The sequence below is a fragment of the Myxine glutinosa genome, chromosome 6 (assembly GCF_964187855.1).
Source record: "Myxine glutinosa chromosome 6, kmMyxGlut1.1, whole genome shotgun sequence".
Lineage (NCBI taxonomy): Eukaryota > Metazoa > Chordata > Myxini > Myxiniformes > Myxinidae > Myxine > Myxine glutinosa.
Genome location: NC_136266.1, coordinates 61364612 through 61384825, shown reverse-complemented (window position 1 = coordinate 61384825; position 20214 = coordinate 61364612). Strand labels below are relative to the sequence as shown.

Below are 20214 nucleotides of genomic sequence, written 5' to 3'. Positions count from 1 at the left end.
TCAACTGAATAAACAGAGGACAGGCTGTCATAACAGGTGAGCAAGCATCGGTTTGTTGTACAATTGAAATGCAGCTGAAGGAAAAAAAATAGCACCTGTTGTCCGACAATTACAACCGTTTGTCAAAAGGTTGTAATACATACCAAATGTGTAAGGCCCCATTCACTGCCGCCCAATTGTACCTTCGGAACTTGCATTTACCGGCTGCAGCTGATATATACCAATCGCTAAGTGTGTACCGTCAAGTCAAAGTTTGGCAGAGGAACATAGTGTTTGATCCTCTTCGGTGGATACATCTGGCATGCCAAAGATTACTCGAGGTCATCAGTTGCAAATTCAAGCCTGAATGCACAACGGTTCAATGTTCCTGTGGGAAACATGAATTGTCTTCTACAGTGCTTTCAGAAAGTATTCACACCCGTTGACATTTTCACATTTTGTTGTTACAGCCTGAATTGAAAATGGATTAAATTGAGATTTTTGTCACTTATCTACACATAATACCCCATAATGTCAGTGGAATTTTTCTTTTAACACATTTTCTTTACAAATTAATTAAAAATGAAAAGCTGAAATGTCTTGAGTGAATAAGTGTTCAACGCCTTTGCTATGACACTCCCAATTGAGCTCGGGTGCATCCAATTTCCTTTGATCATCCTTGAGATGTCTCGACAGCTTGATTGGAGTCTACCTGTGGCCAATTCAATTGATTGAAATTGCATATTAATTACCCTCGCCTGAGGAGAGGGTATTGCATTTGAGTCCGTTTGTTTGTCTGTCTGTTTGTTTGTCCGCACAGAATAAATATGATTTTCTCTGCAATCGTTGGTCCAATTGACAGGAAATTTTCACCAAAGGTGCATTCTACTCCACCTGTAGAATTTTTTTATGATAATTATGACGTCATAGGTCACATGGTTCGGCCACCATCTTGGAAAAACTGAAAAAAATTGCACCTCTACATCTCCGAAAGTGCTGAATAGAAAAAATTGAGACATGGCTCATTGAAAAGAACTCTGCATGGGGAATAAAATATGTTAATGATGATGTCATAGGTGCCTCAATTATGATGTCACAATTCGACAAGTACAAAACTTCATCCGATCAAAATGAAATTTCTTGAGCGTCATGTAGGCATAAATTGGTGGAGAAAAAAAATTGATGACGTCATCAGTCACGTGGTTCGGCCGCCATCTTGGAAAAACCGAAAACATTTGCACCTCTATATCCAAAAGCGCTGCATGTAAAAAATTGAGACATGGCTCATTGTAAAGAACTCTTCATGTGGAATAAAAATCTATTAATGATGATGTTATAGGTGCCTCCATTATGACGTCATAATTCGACAAGTACAAAACTCCATCTGATCAAGATGAAATTTCTTGAGCATAATCTAGGGATAAATTGGTGGAGAAAAAAATAATAATGATGATGTCATCGGTCACGTGGTTCGGCCGCCATATTTGTTTCAACACAAAAGCCTTAAAAACCACTGAAAATACATCCTGGTGAGGGTTGCAATCTCTGATTGCTCTTTCTTGTTACTATATGCAATTGAATTGCATATGGTAACCTCAGCATATTCACAGCCCTTTTGTCACCTAAAAGCGTTCACTTCTTCAAAACAGGCTGCAAAACACACTAGTACTCTTTCCCTGGAAAGCCACCATACCTTGTTGTGCAGAAGATGATCCGAATATTGACAGTTGAATATAGACAGCCAACTCTTCAAGAAAGATACCAACTGATCAAATAATGCGAGGCAGATGTGACACCCAGCTTACCATCCATCCAACGATCGACACAACCTGTGATGCATTACTTTCCCTGCGCACGACCAATCGGACATTTTATAGTCGGATTGGGATTCAAACCTGGACTAGACAACTTAAAGGTAAGTATGCAACATCTATATAAATAACTAGCATGCACACACACACGCACACACACAGACACATGTATACACACACACACACACACACACACACACACACACACACACACACACACACACACACACACACACACACACACACACACACACGACAAATTTACCGTTTATTGGGTTACTTTGAAAATCCCATTACAAATTCCTCTTGAACAACCCTCATAACTCGAGTTGACTGTCCATATTGAAATCTTTACATTGTTTCTGGCAAGTAGTGTATGATGCACCAAACAATCCTACCTAGCAGCAAGATTGCCACACCAAAATAGTGCAAAATTTTTCACAATTTAAACTCCTATTTAACAAATGCAAACACAATTAGATATCTGTGGATCACACAAATAGATAGATCTAGACCACCATATGACCTTTACCTTTAACCTTGACCTTTGAGGATAGTCTGCAAATCAAGAAAATGTGTCCCCATCTACAATGTATCCATAAAACTCAACATCATGAAAATCGGAGAAAATTTCTTCGAGTTGTGATCAAAAAAGTGTTTTTGTCAATTAGGTCACAATATGAAAAAAGTAGGTCAAAGATACCAATCAAATATCAGGCACACAACTACAGTGGGGATACATCATTATGATGCAAGAACATCCTGGAAGGCCAAGCAGTCTGAGATTCCACAATCCCAAAATTTAGCGATGACAAAAAAGCGTTTTTGTTTTTTTTCAGACCATTTCACCTTGACCTTTTATTCGGAGGGGTATTATGTAAATTAAGAGTAAAGGCGCCTTGCTCGAGGCTATCTAGAAAGGGTAATTTTGTTCCGATCAGACACACGAGTCAAGTTAAAGTGAAAATGTTAAAATGTCCTGTCCTCCACCGTCTTCTACCGACTCCTCTCCGGCCTTGCTCCCCCAGCTCTGTCTGTGCTCTGTCCCCCAAACATTTCTGCCGGACGCACAAGATCTGTCAGCAACCCTCCTCTGGTGAAACTACCAAGTTCAAGACTCTCTGCTCACCTTCACTCTTTCATTCCTCTTTTGTCCCGCCTCTGGAACAAACTCCCTCGCTCTCTTCAATCCCTCTCTTCCCTCCAGGTCTTTAAAACAGCTGTTCACCACCATCTCTTATCTTCCCCCATCCAAAACTTTGATCTTTTCTACCCCCGTTAATGCTCCCCAAATACACCTCTTTCAATCTCCGACTTAATTCCTGAAATTCCTAGTTGTGTCCATTTGTTTTATACCATGTACCCTTCTCCCTACCCAAGTCCTCTCCCTTCCACACATCTACCGACGTCTACTGTTGTTGTGCGTGTGTCCTTTCCCCTCTCTCGCCCCATCTTGTCTCCCGCTCCCTTTATTATACGATTTATGTGTCCGTTTTTGTTTTTTGTGTTTACTGTGTTAGCTCTTACACGAGCCTCGACTTTGTATACAAAAAAGTCTATAATTAGGTCATGACCATCAAATGAGGTCAAGGTCAAAAAAATGTCAACCCTACATACTTTATAGTCACATTATTGATGCAAATTCAGTCCCAGCCGGCTTCAGAAAAAGTCCAATTCGGAAAGTCCCAATTGGCTCCGAGATACAGCTGGGGAATTTATGCAGCTTGGAAATTGGGAGCGTTGGGAGTGCAGGAAAAAAAATTCCCCCGAAATAATGGTTTAGTAATCCTATTGTCCAGTAAAATTAAGACTTTTGGTCCATAAAAAATAGAGAGATGAAATTTGGTGGGGACCATTATAAGTATCTCCTAAACATCATAATAAAAGTCACCAGAAATCTCATGTGAGCAATTGCCGCTGGAGGGCCAAATCCAAGATGGCCACCATTCTAACTAAATGTGACATATCGTTGCTTCTAGATATGATAGAACGGTGATCTTGGTATCAAAATATAGGTTTTTGGGGCATACATTTGAAGGCAAAACAAAAACAATACTGGCATCTATCTATAATTCCAGTAATCTCTGTGTGTATGTTTGTATGTTTGTATGTTTGTATGTCTGTGACCGCTGTTTCTCGACAACCACGGGTCCGATATACTTTAAACTTGCCAGGTATATTGCTGGGGACCCGAGGATGTGCCTTTTCAAGGTTTGAAATTAATCGGACAAGTAGTTACCGAGCTATGGCGATTTAGCCGTTCGCCGTTCGCTTTGGCGTTGCGAATGGACCAAACCATTTCATGTAAATAGAGGGGGGGGGTTCTGTGGTCGTTGCGAATGGACCAAACCATTTCATGTAAATAGAGGGGGGGGGGATTGTCACTGTACTCGCAAGCCGTTCGCCGTTCGCTTTGGCGTTGCGAATGGACCAAAACATTTCATGAACCAAACCATTTCATGTAAATAGAGGGGGGGGATTGTCACCGTACTCGCACCCACGTACCCACGTACCCACGTACGGGCATTGCACCCACGTACGGGCATGCCCTAGTATTTCAAATATTTTCATACATTCCCATACATACATTTTCATACATTTGGAAAGCATAAATAAATAAACAATGCAATGTTATGTGTGACAATATTAATTTTGAGTTATGTCCAAAGGAGTCATGTCTGTTCCCCGTCACTGCTGTCGTGAGATTGTACATGTTCACGCTCCTTATCTTGTGGAGCACCAGCATTATCATCCTCATCAATAATAATAATAATAATAATAATACATTTATTATGGGCTTTTCAAGAAGCCCAAAGACGCTTTGACAGAGTACAAAAAACAAGTGCAAAAAGACAAAAATCAATAGGTAAATAATCAAAGCAAAAGGAAGGAGAAGGAGAAGGATAGTCAGGGGTTAAATGCTGTGGGTTAAATGTTGAATGCAGGGTTGAACAGGTGGGTCTTGAGTGATGTTTTGAATGTGGTGAGTGAGGAGGAGTCTCTGATGGTGTGAGGTAGTGAGTTCAATGGGATCAATGTCTTGTTTACACACTTGTGGTGCTTCAGCAATGCTGCAGCCAATCCTAGTTCACAACCACACTTCCAGTTGCACAAAACTAGATTCAAAAGTACGTCAGGAGCAGGCGTCTGACATGTCAAAACTGCATATTGTGTCCATTGACAATTTGACAACATTGACATTATTATCATGATTATTATCAATCATTATCAACCAAAGACTTGGCTAAAGATGGTGGAAGAAGAAATGTGGGCAAGGGGGTTAACAAGGGGAGATGTAGAAAATAGGGCAAAATGGAGAAGATTGTCATGGAGAAGATTGTTCGGATTAAAATGGAGAAGATTGTTAGCAAGGTTAACCCCCGCTCTAGCAGGGAAAATGGCCTTAAAATGCCTGTTGTTGTTGTATTGACAACATTATCATGTCCATTGACCAAGTCCCAACCCACTCAGTTGGTGGTAGGTTATGTCCCAACAATGCAAGGACTTGATGATACCCATGCAAGGGATGTAATTTTGCTGCTGAAAATGTTGTTGGAAGCACTGCGAGTTGGAGTTTTGTGTGAATTGGGCATTTGGCTGCAGCTTTAGTGAAAAAGGTGTATCTGTGCTTGTTGAGTGATGACGTGGTCTTTGAGTGATGACGTGGTCTTTGAGTGATGACGTGGTCTTTGCAGCTCTATATAAGGCCAACAGGAATTCTTCACCACCCGACAAGACATATTCTACTGAGGACGAAGAGTCATTGAAGACCTCCACACATTTCTTCAGTTCTGGATGCCTATCAAGTCAGGTGAAGGCCTTCTTCTTACCTTGTCGGTACAGGGCTGAAGTCGTATCACAACCGTCAAAGTCGTCATTGCGTGCACGAAAAACAGATTGTACAGTTATCACCTCGACTGTTCTGAACAGTTTTGATGTTGCAGACCCTGTCAGGGTACTTCCCACTCCCAGGTTTAAACAGATAAAGTCTGTTCTCTGGTGGTGAAACTTGTGTCAGCAGATTGAGTTGTTCTGCATGAGTTCCTACAACCACCACATGCTGTTTAGGAGATATCAAGGGAGGTATCCACCAATCTTCATCTCTCCTCTAAATTTTTCAGATCTTTGGTCATAAATGTCCTAATTTTACTGGACTACTTGAGGTCGACGAAATTCTGTTGTACCATTAAAAATTGGGGGTGTTAATTGCAGAAACAAATCCTACAATAGCAATAGGCCTTTCCCTATCCTCTTGAGAAAGGCTTAATGATGCAATGTGTAGTTTCGCTTTGTTTCCTTGTACTCCAGGATAGCAGATACAAATGTGGTGACGACACACACACACACACACACACACACACACACACACACACACACACACACACACACACACATTGAAGGGGAGAGGTGGTGTGGGTTATCAACAAACATTATCAAAATAACATCTTTGTTATTTACATAAAAGTCGTTCATTATTGGGATTCTCATTTACCTACACAGTACGGATCAGACTTTCACGAGCTTTTTGAAGGGGAATTTGAATTCTAACCTGAGGCTGAAGGTTGAGGCTGCGCTATTGCAGACAAGATTGCCGGAAAAAAAAAACACGTAGCCGCAGGGGCGTCGAGGGGTTGGGGGATCAGGGAGGGTCGCTGCCTTGGGGCCCGAGGGGCCCGAGCTTCTGTATTTTTTTTTTAAACAGTACAGTGAAACCCCTCATCGGCTCATCCTCATTTCCTCATCGTTACATTTAAACCCAGAAGCCGATTTTGCGTTACTTGCCGGCTTTCTTGCTGGAAACAAAACAACATTTACCGCTGTTAATGGTACAGCTTCAAACTTTCCAGAAAATGGTTATTAACAAGAAATGTGCATTACAAAGAAATGCGTTTGGATCCTCTTTGTCCAAATTTTTTTATTAAACATCTTTTTTTTTGGCCAATCTTATGGAGAAAGTGTTCAACAGTCAAGGGTGCGAATTGACTCAATCGGTCCAAACGTCCTGCTATCTCCTTTATTTTCGATCATGCGGCTAAATAAAAGTGACCATTTGTTTTTAAAAAGTTTTTTGTTTTTCATTAAAGAAAGTTCCTTAAAAAGTTATAAAAGAGAGAAAGGCTTCGAGGACTTCTAACCCGACCCGAGTGAGGACCCGAGGACCCGAAAATTGACATGTTGATCATTCCTGTTTGTGTGTGTGTGTTTGTGTGTTTGTTTGTCTGTCCGCTCACTTATACTTGCCTACAGGTCACAATTCTAAACTGATCTTCACGAAGCTTCACCAAATGGTAGAGTATGTGGTCCGACAAAATCCTCTATATTTTTGAAGTCAAAAGGTATTTTTTGGTGGGGACCCGAGGTTGGGCTGGCTCTCGACGCTCCTACTTAGCGAACTATGTGCCGAGCACAATGTGTGCGTTTGGCTCGCATAATTCACCCGTAATTGGATGTATTTTCCTGTTTATCATTTTTTTTAAAGTACTGAAGTATTACTTTATCCTTTCACAACAGTCAAAGATTTTTCTGAAAATTTAAAATGAGAAAAAGGGGGTTTGATCAATTAGGGTTAGGAGCCGCACATGAGTCCTTAAAGAGCCGCAGGTTGCCGACCCCCACACTACAATGTCTTAATGTTAACCCTCACTGCCTCCTCAGTTCACATTTTACAATAAGACTTACTCTGACATTTTCCCTGCTACAAGTAACTTAACATACTGCCCATGGGCATACGGACCATACTATTCGTACCATAATCCAGCTATCGATTCCCCAATTCTATGTGAAAATGTATGTACGTACATAGTCGTGGCCAAAAATTTTGGCACCCTTGCACTTTTTTCAAATATTGCACCATTTCTTCCAGAAAATTGTTGAAATTAAAAAATATTTTGGCATCCACAAATGTATTTCTTTGGTTTGCAGTGGAACAAAACAAAAAAAGCTGAAAAAAATTACTAAATCTTAGCTTATTCCACACAGAAATTGTCTGAGGAGGTCAGACACAAGATTGTAGCCAAGCATGGACAATCTCAAGTCTACAAGTCCATCTCCAGAGACCTTAATGTTCCTGTGTCCCCCGTCTGCAATGTTATCAGGAAGTTTAAGGCCCATGGCACTGTAGCCAACCTCCCTGGACGTGGCCGCAGGAGAAAACTTGATCGAATATTGCAGTGAAGGATTGTTTGAATGGTGGAGAAAGCACCTCGATCAACTGCCACAAACTCAGGCCTCGACACTGTCCACAGCAGCTCTATCTGCAGCTCACACGGACTCCGTCAGTTCTCTGTAACTGTTCCGATTTACGAGCACAAGCTCTGCCATCACTGGCGTGATGTCACTCACAGTGTATCTTTGCTCTAATAACTAGAGTGGCATGGTGAATTCCATAGATTCACTTCTTGTATTGTTATAGGCTATTTTGGCATCTGAAATGAATGCGATGACCTTTGATTAAACCGGATGTTATTGTAGGTAACGACTTATCAAATGATGTTTTAGAAAGCTTAAATTTGTTATTGTTCAATTTACACTTTCACTGTGTTCCATGAAACTATGTTGATTTACTTGGAAAGTAATGCATATGAACCGATGAACTAGTGATGCATTGTGGGTCCATGCGGTCGGCTTGACTGGGTTGGGGGCGCCATCTTAGAGGTTCGTGAATGCATGGTTCAAGCTCTTGTCTGTTTGTGATCTCAAAGAAGACAAACATCATGAAGGAACTCTGATGGCCATGTACATTTAAAATCCTTGTAAACCATCATCCTGTTTGGGATGTCTAGTATATTCGATGAATTGATCTTGAGTTTTGTTGTATTGATTTGATTCAATTGTAGAATTATAATGTTCCATATTCAGTTTGTCGTGATTAATTAGCAGTTTTGTCAAACTGTTACGTTGTGTAATAATTGGGTCGTCACTCAATGACTCTCTTATTGTGTTTGTAGACAACCCTTCTGCTGCTTTCCCTTCTCTCGGTTCTGTTTAAATGAATTCGTTGTGCATTATTAAGAACGTGTTCCCGACGACTATCGAATTGAACTACCGGTTGCACTAGCAATAGTTGTATTTCTTGTAACTCGCTTAATAGCTCTTCGGAACTTGCATTAACTAGCAATAACTCACTCTCTGTACCTGCACTAACCGGTTTTATCCCTCCCCGCTGACCTACGTGCTCACCCGGCGATTGGCCACCTGACCACCCAACTGCGGCTTCCCACCAATAGCGTGTCAACTTCCTTGGCACCAATCAACGCTCATGTTCCAGCATGGTGGCTCGGAGGGCCAATATCGCTCGATTTAACAGAACAGGCCCTCAGGAGCATTACCGGTCTATGCCACTGATCTCTACAACCACTGGATAGCACATTGGCTGATCGATCTGACGCCAAACGTACAAACCGGCCGCCATCTTAACCACTCGCATTGATTCTCCAAGAAAGCTCGCGTTAACACTCCTGCCAATACATATATAATTTTGATTCGTTATTACTATAAATGGACTCAAGATGCCTTCATGTGCTGCGGTCAACTGTACAAATAGGCAGTTCAAGGGTTGCAATCCAGCATTTCATCTGTAAGTATAATAAAGTTACTTTAGAAGTTGCGGAAGGCGAGAAGACGAGGCCATTTCGTAGGGTTCGAAGCTTGTTTATTCAAACAGGAATCACCAGCACACTCTAAACTCGAACGGAAGTGGTAAAGCTTTTTATAAAGTCAAAACCCTCTTCGGAGGGCGTGGCTCCCACAACCGCGCGTGCGTCACGTCCAACAAACCAAAAGCCCGTGCACGTGGATTAGACCAAACATAAGGTAACCGTCAAATGCGGATAAGTTAACCGCGACATGCGAATAAGGTAACCCTACATGCGCCCCCCCAGAATTCACTCCACGGGCGTGTACGTAGTTCGCAGGCGCGCTCGGCAGTGCCGACAAGGCTCGAGCAGTGCCCGGCCTCGGTACGCGCGAAAAAATGCAGCCGTGGGGTTGAGCTGACGGAGAGGCTGGTCAAGTCCTCGGGGGAGGCTGCCGAGGTTCCTCGCGGGCCTCCTGAGGTTGCAGTTCGCGGGTGCAGTGCCGAGAAGGCTCGAGAAGTGCTCGGCCTCGGTGCACGCGAAAAGCGGCTGAGCCAACCGAGGGGCTGGTCAAGGCCTCGGGGGAGGCTGCCGAGGTTCCTCGCTGGCCTCCCGAGGATGCAGAGTCGGAGAAGTAGTGGCGTGAGTTGCAGCTTTCTACACGCAAGCTGTAGTTGTAGAGTGTAGTTGCGCGAAGGTGACGAGCAGCCATGCGTGCGAAGGTAACGAAGCAGCCGTGCCGCCAACGTCAGTGCGCGCGCAAGAGATGAGCAGCAGCGCGCGCGCGAAGGTAACGAAGCAGCCGTGCCGCCAACGTCAGTGCGCGCGCAAGAGATGAGCAGCAGTGCCACCCACATCTCGTAACTGCGTCCCTTCGGAGGGTCCTGGAGCAGGCTCGCCCCTCCGGTCATAGAGGAGGAGGAGCCGAGCGCGGTGCGCGAACCACATGGCCGCTCGTCGTTGCCAACTCCGGCAGTTCGATCGAAACTGCCGTGTTTGTTTGCAGCCCCCGAATCTGTTCGGGGGCAGCCGGGGTCACCAGTTTAGAAGTTGCGGAAGGCGAGAAGACGAGGCCATTTCGTAGGGTTCGAAGCTTGTTTATTCAAACAGGATTCACCAGCACACTCTAAACTCGAACGGAAGTGGTAAAGCTTTTTATAAAGCCAAAACCCTCTTCGGAGGGCGTGGCTCCCACAACCGCGCATGCGTCACGTCCAACAAACCAAAAGCCCGTGCATGTGGATTAGACCAAACATAAGGTAACCGTCACATGCGGATAAGTTAACCGCGACATGCGAATAAGGTAACCCTACATTACTGTAAATGAGACTGTTTAGAGTTAATAGCGTGCAACACATGAACGAGTTAGATGTTTGTACAGACCCATGTGTAGATTCCCTTGTTAGTTGCTGTGTAAAAAAGTTCTATATTTTAGATTTACATTACAATCTAACTTTTAGTTAGGCTGCTTTAAAACAAATAGCTTGCAAAACCACAGATTTGTGTGGAGCTAAGTATGAATTATTACTTAATTGTAAGTGAAGAATAAAAATCTGTAAAAAAAATGCACAAAATTACGGTGTAAAACTGTAATCAGATCTAGATCCGATTACAGTTTTACACAAATGACAATGTGACTAGATCTAGAGTCTAGACTCTAGATCTAGTCACATTGTCAATGAAGAGTCTGGACTCGGAGCATTGAATCGGGACGGATGAATGCTGGTGGGTGCCTCTTGAAGAGAAAGAATCGGGGTGGCCTTATCAAATCTTCTGATGATGTGGTGAAGGTGTGCAAAGCTACTGAGCGATGCCTCCAGAGACTGCTCCGTACAACAGACGGTGCTCTACCTCGGTCTGAAGGGATTGCATCTGCCCTATCGACGGCTGTTCTGCATGATGTCGGATCTCAATGTTTGTTTGCACAGCTGAACGATCACATGTTCGACTGTCCGCCAGACCACAATCACGTTTTTGTGCTTATCAAGTGCATTGCAGCATGTTACATCAAGATCCGGATGCATCACCTTGCCAAGTGCTTCACTGAGAAGATAACAGGACCCAAACTACGCAAACAATATTGTCAAAGCTCATGTTATTTAGGCATGAGTAGTTCGAACTATTAGCAGCTTTCATGAACAAGGAAACTACCCGCATCCTATTACCATGGATGGACGTACAGGATAACTTTTTAGATATTTTATATAAATCACTACATCTATTGACTTTGTCAATGCAAACCAAAAGCTTGCAAGTCAAAGACCCACAGCAAATGTAGGCATATTAAATGCAACTTGAGTCCCCCTGTGGCAAGTCGCTGTGATGAGAATAGCCTCAGTTGATAGCTCATTGTACCAGTACAAATGTACTCCTTTAAATACCAACGTTGCCAAAGGACAATCAATTACAAATTGCCTTTCATTGCCACAACTGTACTTTTTGCCTTACAAATTGCCTTTCATTGCCACAACTGTACTTTTTGCCTTACAAATTGCCTTTTATTGCCACAACTGTACTTTTTGCCTTACATATTGCCGTTTATTGCCACAACTGTACTTTTTGCCTTACAAATTGCCTTTTATTGCCACAACTGTACTTTTTGCCTTTGTTACGTGGTCCTCCCGGTAACTACCTGGTCTTGGTGACCCCCGGACCGTGGGAGGGACCCCGCCAGAAAGATATATGGTTTATACGCTTTCGTAACGCAATCAATATGAATTCCGGTCAAGAAGAAACCCCACACCAAGGATCCGGAATAATCAATAATATATTCACTGAGCAATCAACAACCATCAACAATGCACAATCAATATTACAACCATGTGAACTCATCTACACAAACTCTAAGATGGCCATCTTAATCTTATACATTCCTCACGTGAGCCCCACTCCTGACTCCCTCCGTGGTCAATGTCTCTCCTCTCCGCACACGGGCGGTTGAACGAGCCCCGGGCGGACGTGCTCTAAACGTGCCGTCTCGGACTGGGGCCGCGGCTGCAGCGCACCTCCTTGCCAAGCCACGGGGCAAACCCAGCGCGGCGTCCAACGTGCGCGAGGCCCAACGTGCGGACCCGTACGCGTCTTTGTAGACGGGGCAAAACCCAGCGCGGCTTCCGACGCGAGCGAGGCCCAACGTGCGGACCCGTACGCGTCTTTGTAGACGGGGCAAACTGTCCCGGACGCTTGGTTTCGTGCACGAACTCACAGTGACTGGACGTGTCCAAAGGTATTTACCGCCCAGGTAACTCCTCTCGCCAGACGTTTCGCAACGGCGCGTTTTCCGCGCAGCGTAAGGTCGATTCCACCTTCTCGTCGTCGCGGGGCGAGGAAAAAGAAGCACCGTCCTTTTCTCTCCTCGTGTCTTTTTTCCTCCCCGCCCACGTCACTTCCGCTTCCGGCCACTTCCGTTTCCTGCCACTCTTTTAGAAGGGCTCCTGACCCTCCAACCACAACAACTACACAACAACTTAATATACTACACACGGAAGCAAACACCTGCATGGTAATTCACATACATTCACATAAATATGTAACACTCCCCCCCTTCAAGAAAGAAAGTTTGAACCCAGCGAAAACTTTCTTTGCCGGCCAATTTGGAGAAACAAACCAGATAACTCAACCCCCCCACATTATCAATTCCCCCCCGGGCACAGTTATCACTTAAAAATAAAGCCAGTTAAGCCACTCGATAGCACTTTTCCGGGAGGCCAAGCCGAGTATTCACTACATGGATGCCTTTAGGAACGCGGAGTTCACGGTTAGTCCGTGCAGGAAAGTTCTCTACATGGGCGCCTTGAGGAACGTGGAGTTCACGGTTAGTCCGTGCAGGAAAGTTCTCTACATGGGCGCCTTTAGGAACGGCGTTCACGGTTAATTCGTGTAGGAATCTTGGCTCGGCGGCTCCGCCGCCTTCAGTGCTTCAACTTCTCAGAACGTCCCTAATAATTAGGGTGGGACCACTGGTCCCTGTAGTCCCCTGAATACCGGTCTTCTTCTCGGCCACTACTTTGCCAATTCTTCCTTCGGGAGCGGCCGTAACTCAGGGAGCCTCCATAATAATATTGACTGCGGCCACCACCAAAACTACCGCCCAGTTGTCCTCTCCTGTAGACCTCTCGACGCCTACGAAATGCCTTCCCTACTGTTATGGTCCGACCCTCCAAATCCTTGCCATTCCAATTCTTCTCTGCCTCTCTGGCGTCTTTTGTGCTGGCAAACGTGACAAAGCCGAACCCTCTTGACTGTTGCGTTTCCCAGTCTCTTACCAACCGCACTTCCACCAGCGGCCCATATCTGTTGAAGACAGAGGTCAGAACTTCTTCCTCTGTTTTGAAGTTCAGTCCCCCTACAAATAACTTGGCACTTTTGTCACCATCCCGAGCTGGGGTGGTGTTATTTTCCCTGCTGGGCTCTTTCTCAACCCTCAGGTTACCATAAACTTGACCCCCGGCCAAATCATTCCCGAGAACCACAGATACACCCTCTACAGGAAACGTGGCTTGTAAACCGACGGTGACCGGTCCTGACACCAAATCGGACTCCAACTGGATGACCTGAAGGGGAGCACTAACACCGCCCCCGATCCCCTGTAAACGAACACTATCCCCCGTTGCCGTCTCCTCGGACCATGGCAAAATGCCTTCAAGCATTAAAGATTGATGGGCCCCTGTGTCTCTCAATATCCTAACCGGTCTCCGGTTAGTCGAGGCTCCATCCAGTGACACAAACCCCTCGGAAACAAATGGTTGGTAACCCTCTTGATGGCGATTTCTTACGCTAGCCATCGCATTCGGAGTTGTAATAGTCGGACTCCGCTCTGGGTTGTCCCTTTTCATGAGGTAACAACTGGACATCAAGTGTCCAGGTTTTTTGCAAAACGCGCAAGTAGGCCCGGAGGAAAAACTCGGGGTCTGCCTCGGGCCCCCCGAACTATAAGTTTGTCTTGGGCCCGCATCCCTCTGATTTCGAACCGGTGGGGTATCATAGTTGTCCCCATAATCATCTCGAGGCCGCCGCCATGTATGGTCGTTCTCCGCACCTGCTGTTCCCCACCTCCCCTGCGGAGATCTAGGCGAGGAGTTAGGTTCGTGGACCCCTATTCGGTGGGTTAAGGCATAATCATCTGCCATGGTGGCTGCGTCCCACAACTTTGGTACCTTCTTTTCCTGCAGGTACACTTTGATGTCCTCGTGGACACACTGCTGGAATTCCTCCACCAGGATCAAGTCCCGCAATGTCTCGAAGTCTTTCCCGACTCCTTTTGACTCACACCACCGATCAAACATGTTTTCTTTCACTCTGGCAAACTCCACATGGGTCTCACTCTCCCTCTTCCTGGCATTCCTGAATTTTTGCCTGTAAGCTTCCGGAACCAACTCATAGGCCTTGAGGATGTGCTTCTTCAGTACCTCATAATCTGCACATTGGTCCATTGGTAGCGCCGAATAAATTTCCTGAGCTTTCCCCACCAGCACACTTTGCACGAGTATGGTCCATGCCTCCTCCGGCCAGTTTAATTGTCGAGCCACTTTCTCAAAGTGTGGAAAAAATTTCGCGACTTCTTTTTCACTGAACGGTGGAACCAGCCTCACATGTCTGCCCACATCCCAGGTTTTCTGGTTAGGTGTCGACCCCGTCAGCAAGGGTGGTGCCTCTCCCCGTTCTCTCATTAACTCCAGCTCCTTGAATTTGATTTCTTGCTGAAGCTGCATGTCACGTTCCTTTAATTCCCTTTCCGCTTTTCTCTCCTCTGCTTCGAGGTCCCTTGCAGCTCTCCTTTCCTCTGCTTGTTCCTTTTCTCTTCTTTCCTGGAGTTCTCTTTCCACTCTCCTTTCCTCTGCTTGTTTCTCTTCTCTCCTCTCCTCTGCTTTCCTTTCTTCTTCTGCTCTTTCCTTTTCTGCTTTCCTTTCTTCTTCTGCTCTTTCCTTTTCTGCTTTCCTTTCTTCTTCTGCTCTTTCCTTTTCTGCTTTCCTTTCTTCTTCTGCTAACCTTTCCTGGAGTTCTCGTTCCACTCTCCTTTCCTCTGCTTGTTTCTCTTCTCTCCTCTCCTCTGCTTTCCTTTCTTCTTCTGCTCTTTCCTTTTCTGCTTTCCTTTCTTCTTCTGCTCTTTCCTTTTCTGCTTTCCTTTCTTCTTCTTTTAACCTTTCCTGGAGTTCTCGTTCCACTCTCCTTTCCTCTGCTTGCTTCTCTTCTCTTCTCTCTTCTGCTTTCCTTTCTTCTTCTTTGATCCGTTCTTGGCTCCGTAATTGCAACTCCAGTTTCCGGAGCTCCACGTCTTCTGGTTCTTCGGGTAGCCACTCCCAGGCTAACTCGTCCCATGTTCCTAATCCCACCATAGATTGTATCACCGTGGCCTGCAACTCTGCCTTCCTCAAATTAGTTCGGACCTCCAAGTTAAAATGTTTGGCCAATTTCAAGAGATCCGACTTTAGCAACGCTCGGAACTGTGCCTCACTCGGGGTTACCCCAAAGTTCTGTGCCACAAACGCCATGGTGCCTATCGTTAACACCTGTTAACCTTCACCCCCAGACTTTCCCCAATTTCTCAAAAAAAATATTACCAATTAATAATTAATTAATAAATTTTAATTACCAAAAATATTATTATTTTATTATTTTATACACTTTTAGATCCCGGACGAGCCCCCAATTCTGTTACGTGGTCCTCCCGGTAACTACCTGGTCTTGGTGACCCCCGGACCGTGGGAGGGACCCCGCCAGAAAGATATATGGTTTATACGCTTTCGTAACGCAATCAATATGAATTCCGGTCAAGAAGAAACCCCACACCAAGGATCCGGAATAATCAATAATATATTCACTGAGCAATCAACAACCATCAACAATGCACAATCAATATTACAACCATGTGAACTCATCTACACAAACTCTAAGATGGCCATCTTAATCTTATACATTCCTCACGTGAGCCCCACTCCTGACTCCCTCCGTGGTCAATGTCTCTCCTCTCCGCACACGGGCGGTTGAACGAGCCCCGGGCGGACGTGCTCTAAACGTGCCGTCTCGGACTGGGGCCGCGGCTGCAGCGCACCTCCTTGCCAAGCCACGGGGCAAACCCAGCGCGGCGTCCAACGTGCGCGAGGCCCAACGTGCGGACCCGTACGCGTCTTTGTAGACGGGGCAAAACCCAGCGCGGCTTCCGACGCGAGCGAGGCCCAACGTGCGGACCCGTACGCGTCTTTGTAGACGGGGCAAACTGTCCCGGACGCTTGGTTTCGTGCACGAACTCACAGTGACTGGACGTGTCCAAAGGTATTTACCGCCCAGGTAACTCCTCTCGCCAGACGTTTCGCAACGGCGCGTTTTCCGCGCAGCGTAAGGTCGATTCCACCTTCTCGTCGTCGCGGGGCGAGGAAAAAGAAGCACCGTCCTTTTCTCTCCTCGTGTCTTTTTTCCTCCCCGCCCACGTCACTTCCGCTTCCGGCCACTTCCGTTTCCTGCCACTCTTTTAGAAGGGCTCCTGACCCTCCAACCACAACAACTACACAACAACTTAATATACTACACACGGAAGCAAACACCTGCATGGTAATTCACATACATTCACATAAATATGTAACACCTTACATATTGCCGTTTATTGCCACAACTGTACTTTTTGCCTTACATATTGCCTTTTATTGCCACAACTGTACTTTTTGCCTTACATATTGCCGTTTATTGCCACAACTGTACTTTTTGCCTTACAAATTGCCTTTTATTGCCACAACTGTACTTTTTGCCTTACATATTGCCGTTTATTGCCACAACTGTACTTTTTGCCTTACAAATTGCCTTTTATTGCCACAACTGTACTTTTTGCCTTACATATTGCCGTTTATTGCCACAACTGTACTTTTTGCCTTACAAATTGCCTTTTATTGCCACAACTGTACTTTTTGCTTACATATTGCCGTTTATTGCCACAACTGTACTTTTTGCCTTACAAATTGCCTTTTATTGCCACAACTGTACTTTTTGCCTTACATATTGCCGTTTATTGCCACAACTGTACTTTTTGCCTTACAAATTGCCTTTTATTGCCACAACTGTACTTTTTGCCTTACATATTGCCGTTTATTGCCACAACTGTACTTTTTGCCTTACATATTGCCGTTTATTGCCACAACTGTACTTTTTGCCTTACATATTGCCGTTTATTGCCATAACAGTACATGTATTCCTTAAATGATTTTTAAGATTCCTTAATGCCCCCCCCCCCCCCCCATTTACTACTGAAAAGAGTTTACTCTTTAAAAAGTTTTTTAAAAGTTTTTAAAAGTTTAAAAAGAGTTTAAAAAAAAGAAAAAAAAAGAGTTTACTTCTGACAAGAAATAAGAATGGAAATAAATCACTAGAAAGTAATTACCTTTTTTTAATTACTTTTATTCAGCAAAGAAAACAAATTACCATTCAATAAGAACTGTTAGTGGATGCCATTACTGATCTCGGCTGCAAAATGCTGCAACATTAATAGCATTGTTTTGTTTTGAAGAAGGAAGCAAATGATTGGGACTTGGTGTAGTGGGGGACATTTTTTTGATGATTAAACAAGTTGATGTTGATGTAGGCCTCTATTACGAGAATACAATTTGAAACTGTAGTATAAGGGATTTGATATAAAGTCCAGATCTGAAGGAAAGTAGCGAGCTTAGTTGGGAATTGCATACAAATTACGTGTTGTTCACTCCCTGACTCCTGACGCGTCCGCATACGATGCGAGTGGTTAAGATGGCCGACCTGTGTGTGCGGCAGCGTCGGTTGTGTGCGTTACGTTCAGTGGGCGATGCGTTATCCAGTGGTTGTAGAGATCGGTGGTCCATGCTCAAAGCACTTTCGAGTCCTGCCCTCACTTACCTCCCATCTCTGCCGGACGTTGCCCGACAGGAAGGTGCATACAATTCACAATGTCAGGCCTATACGAGCCTTTATCGGTAACAACACTGCCTTCCTTGGTGCAAATAAAAACAGGACAAGTTTAACCGAACATGTCCCCGTTTACATTGGAATAATCCATCTTTCTGAGCACATGGACCATTACCTGATTAAGAAAACGAGCCTCCGAGGTGAGATTTCCATGTCTCCCAACGCTGATATCCTTTTGGATAAACAAACTAGAAAACAAAGAGGATTTCATACAAATCAATGTGGGTAAAATAATAGTTGTAAGTATCAAATAACCTGGACTTGCAGTAATACTCATAATAGACTCATTAATGCAAACCATTTTTGAGGCAACTTTAGATTAAAAAATAAGAATCTATTTTTAAAATAATAATAATAAGGCTTTCAAATAACATACAGTATGTCCATTTTTTAAATATCTACTAGAATATAAGACCCGTCGCTTCGCTGACGGGAATACCAATCTTTGCTGCGATGGCTAAAGTATGGGGGAAGAAAAAAAAAAGGGTTTCCTGGGAGATCCGGTCTCCATGCAGGGATAACCAACTTTGGGTGTTGGCATTTGGTCAAGTAGGTCAAGGGTGTTGACATTGGCCGTTTTGACACGCGTGTCCACGTACCCATAAAACAAAAGAATTCCAATTTGTTTTGGATCACAAACATTCCCGGGAGTTACTCGAATCCACCGTAGTTGGATTTATTGAAATCCGTTAATCCGTTCTCAAGTTATAACATGACAAACAGACAAACAGACAAACAGACACGGATCCTTTTATAATAAAGATTTTTGCAATAATCTTGTTAAAATTTGTCTTGAAGACTTCATTCTTTACAAGAGCGTAATCATCAATTTACGGTATTCTTTACAGAGCGTCCGTGCTGCCAAAGCAGTGTGTTGGCAAGGGCTGAGCTGGAAGGTTTGGTTATCCTGGAAAGGAAGGGGCGGCAGAGATAGTTAAGGGCAGCTAAAGAGGGGAGGTAAGGTCAGAGGATTGAAGTTGTGAAGTTGAAGGTTGAAGTAATTGGTTATTAGACTTGAGGAAGTGTGTAAGCCAGGTGTGGAGATGACCTTGAACGCCATGGGCAGAGAATTTGGAGAGCAAGTGCACGTGAAGTGTGCCATCGGACCCACACATGAGCATTTATATGTCAGCAAATGGATTTCCTGCCGAACCATTTCAATTAGAATCGGATTTTCGTTTCACAGTACTATATTTACCACCAGGTACGGATGGCCTATATGTACGCATACTTGGCTCTAAGCTGTCTATAGCCTGGGTTCTAATCTCGACCCAGCCAGGGGCGTCGATAGCCAGCGCAGGCTACAGGGCTGCTATATCCCCTGCCTCCCCCCCCCCCCCCCCAACCATTTCTCAGTCCATTTCTCTTGTAACTTTTATAAAGAAATGTATTTACTGCAGATCCTAAAATAGAACCGCAACAAGCTCATAAACAAAGCAAAACCACAGCAGCAGCCTTTTTAGCTCACGGTATGTGTCGAAAAGTAAATAAATAAAGTATTAACAAATCTATTATACAAGTTGAAACCTGTGTCTGTCTGTTCGGCGGCAGCACCTTCTTGCGCTGCTTTTGCTTTTCTAGCCTGGGTTTCAATCTTGGCCCAGCTCTAGACCGTCAGGCCGGTGTTTTACAGACTGGGTTTATTTATTTATTTGTATGCGGCCTATGGCTGCTCGGCTGCATGATTTCCTGGGGGGGCACGGCTGGGCCGCTGATGCAATGCCCCCCACCAGTAAGCTGGTACTCATTTTGCTGACCTCGGAAGGATGACAGACCACGTCGACCCTCCTGGTGTTAATTCAACGGAATTATAGGGACTTGAAACCAAGACCCTAGAATCTTAAGCCAGCCACATGAACTGTTAAGTTAACACCAGGCTTACAGATTGGGTGATTTATCAATATGTGTGCTGTACCTCGAACGGA

The 20214-nt window shown here is 44.6% G+C and overlaps 1 protein-coding gene across 3 annotated transcripts in view; it reads right to left on the bottom strand.

Annotated features, from left to right (window-relative positions):
• Window positions 1-20214, bottom strand: part of LOC137429854 (UDP-GlcNAc:betaGal beta-1,3-N-acetylglucosaminyltransferase 7-like) — a 43326-nt gene that overhangs the window by 5795 nt on the left and 17317 nt on the right. For all 3 annotated transcript variants that reach the window (XM_068120163.2, XM_078779921.1, XM_068120162.2), the window contains exon 2: window positions 18405-18477. In XM_068120163.2, the coding sequence (XP_067976264.2) occupies window positions 18405-18442 (38 nt within the window). In that variant the 5' untranslated portion in view covers window positions 18443-18477. The remainder of the gene's footprint in view (window positions 1-18404; window positions 18478-20214) is intronic.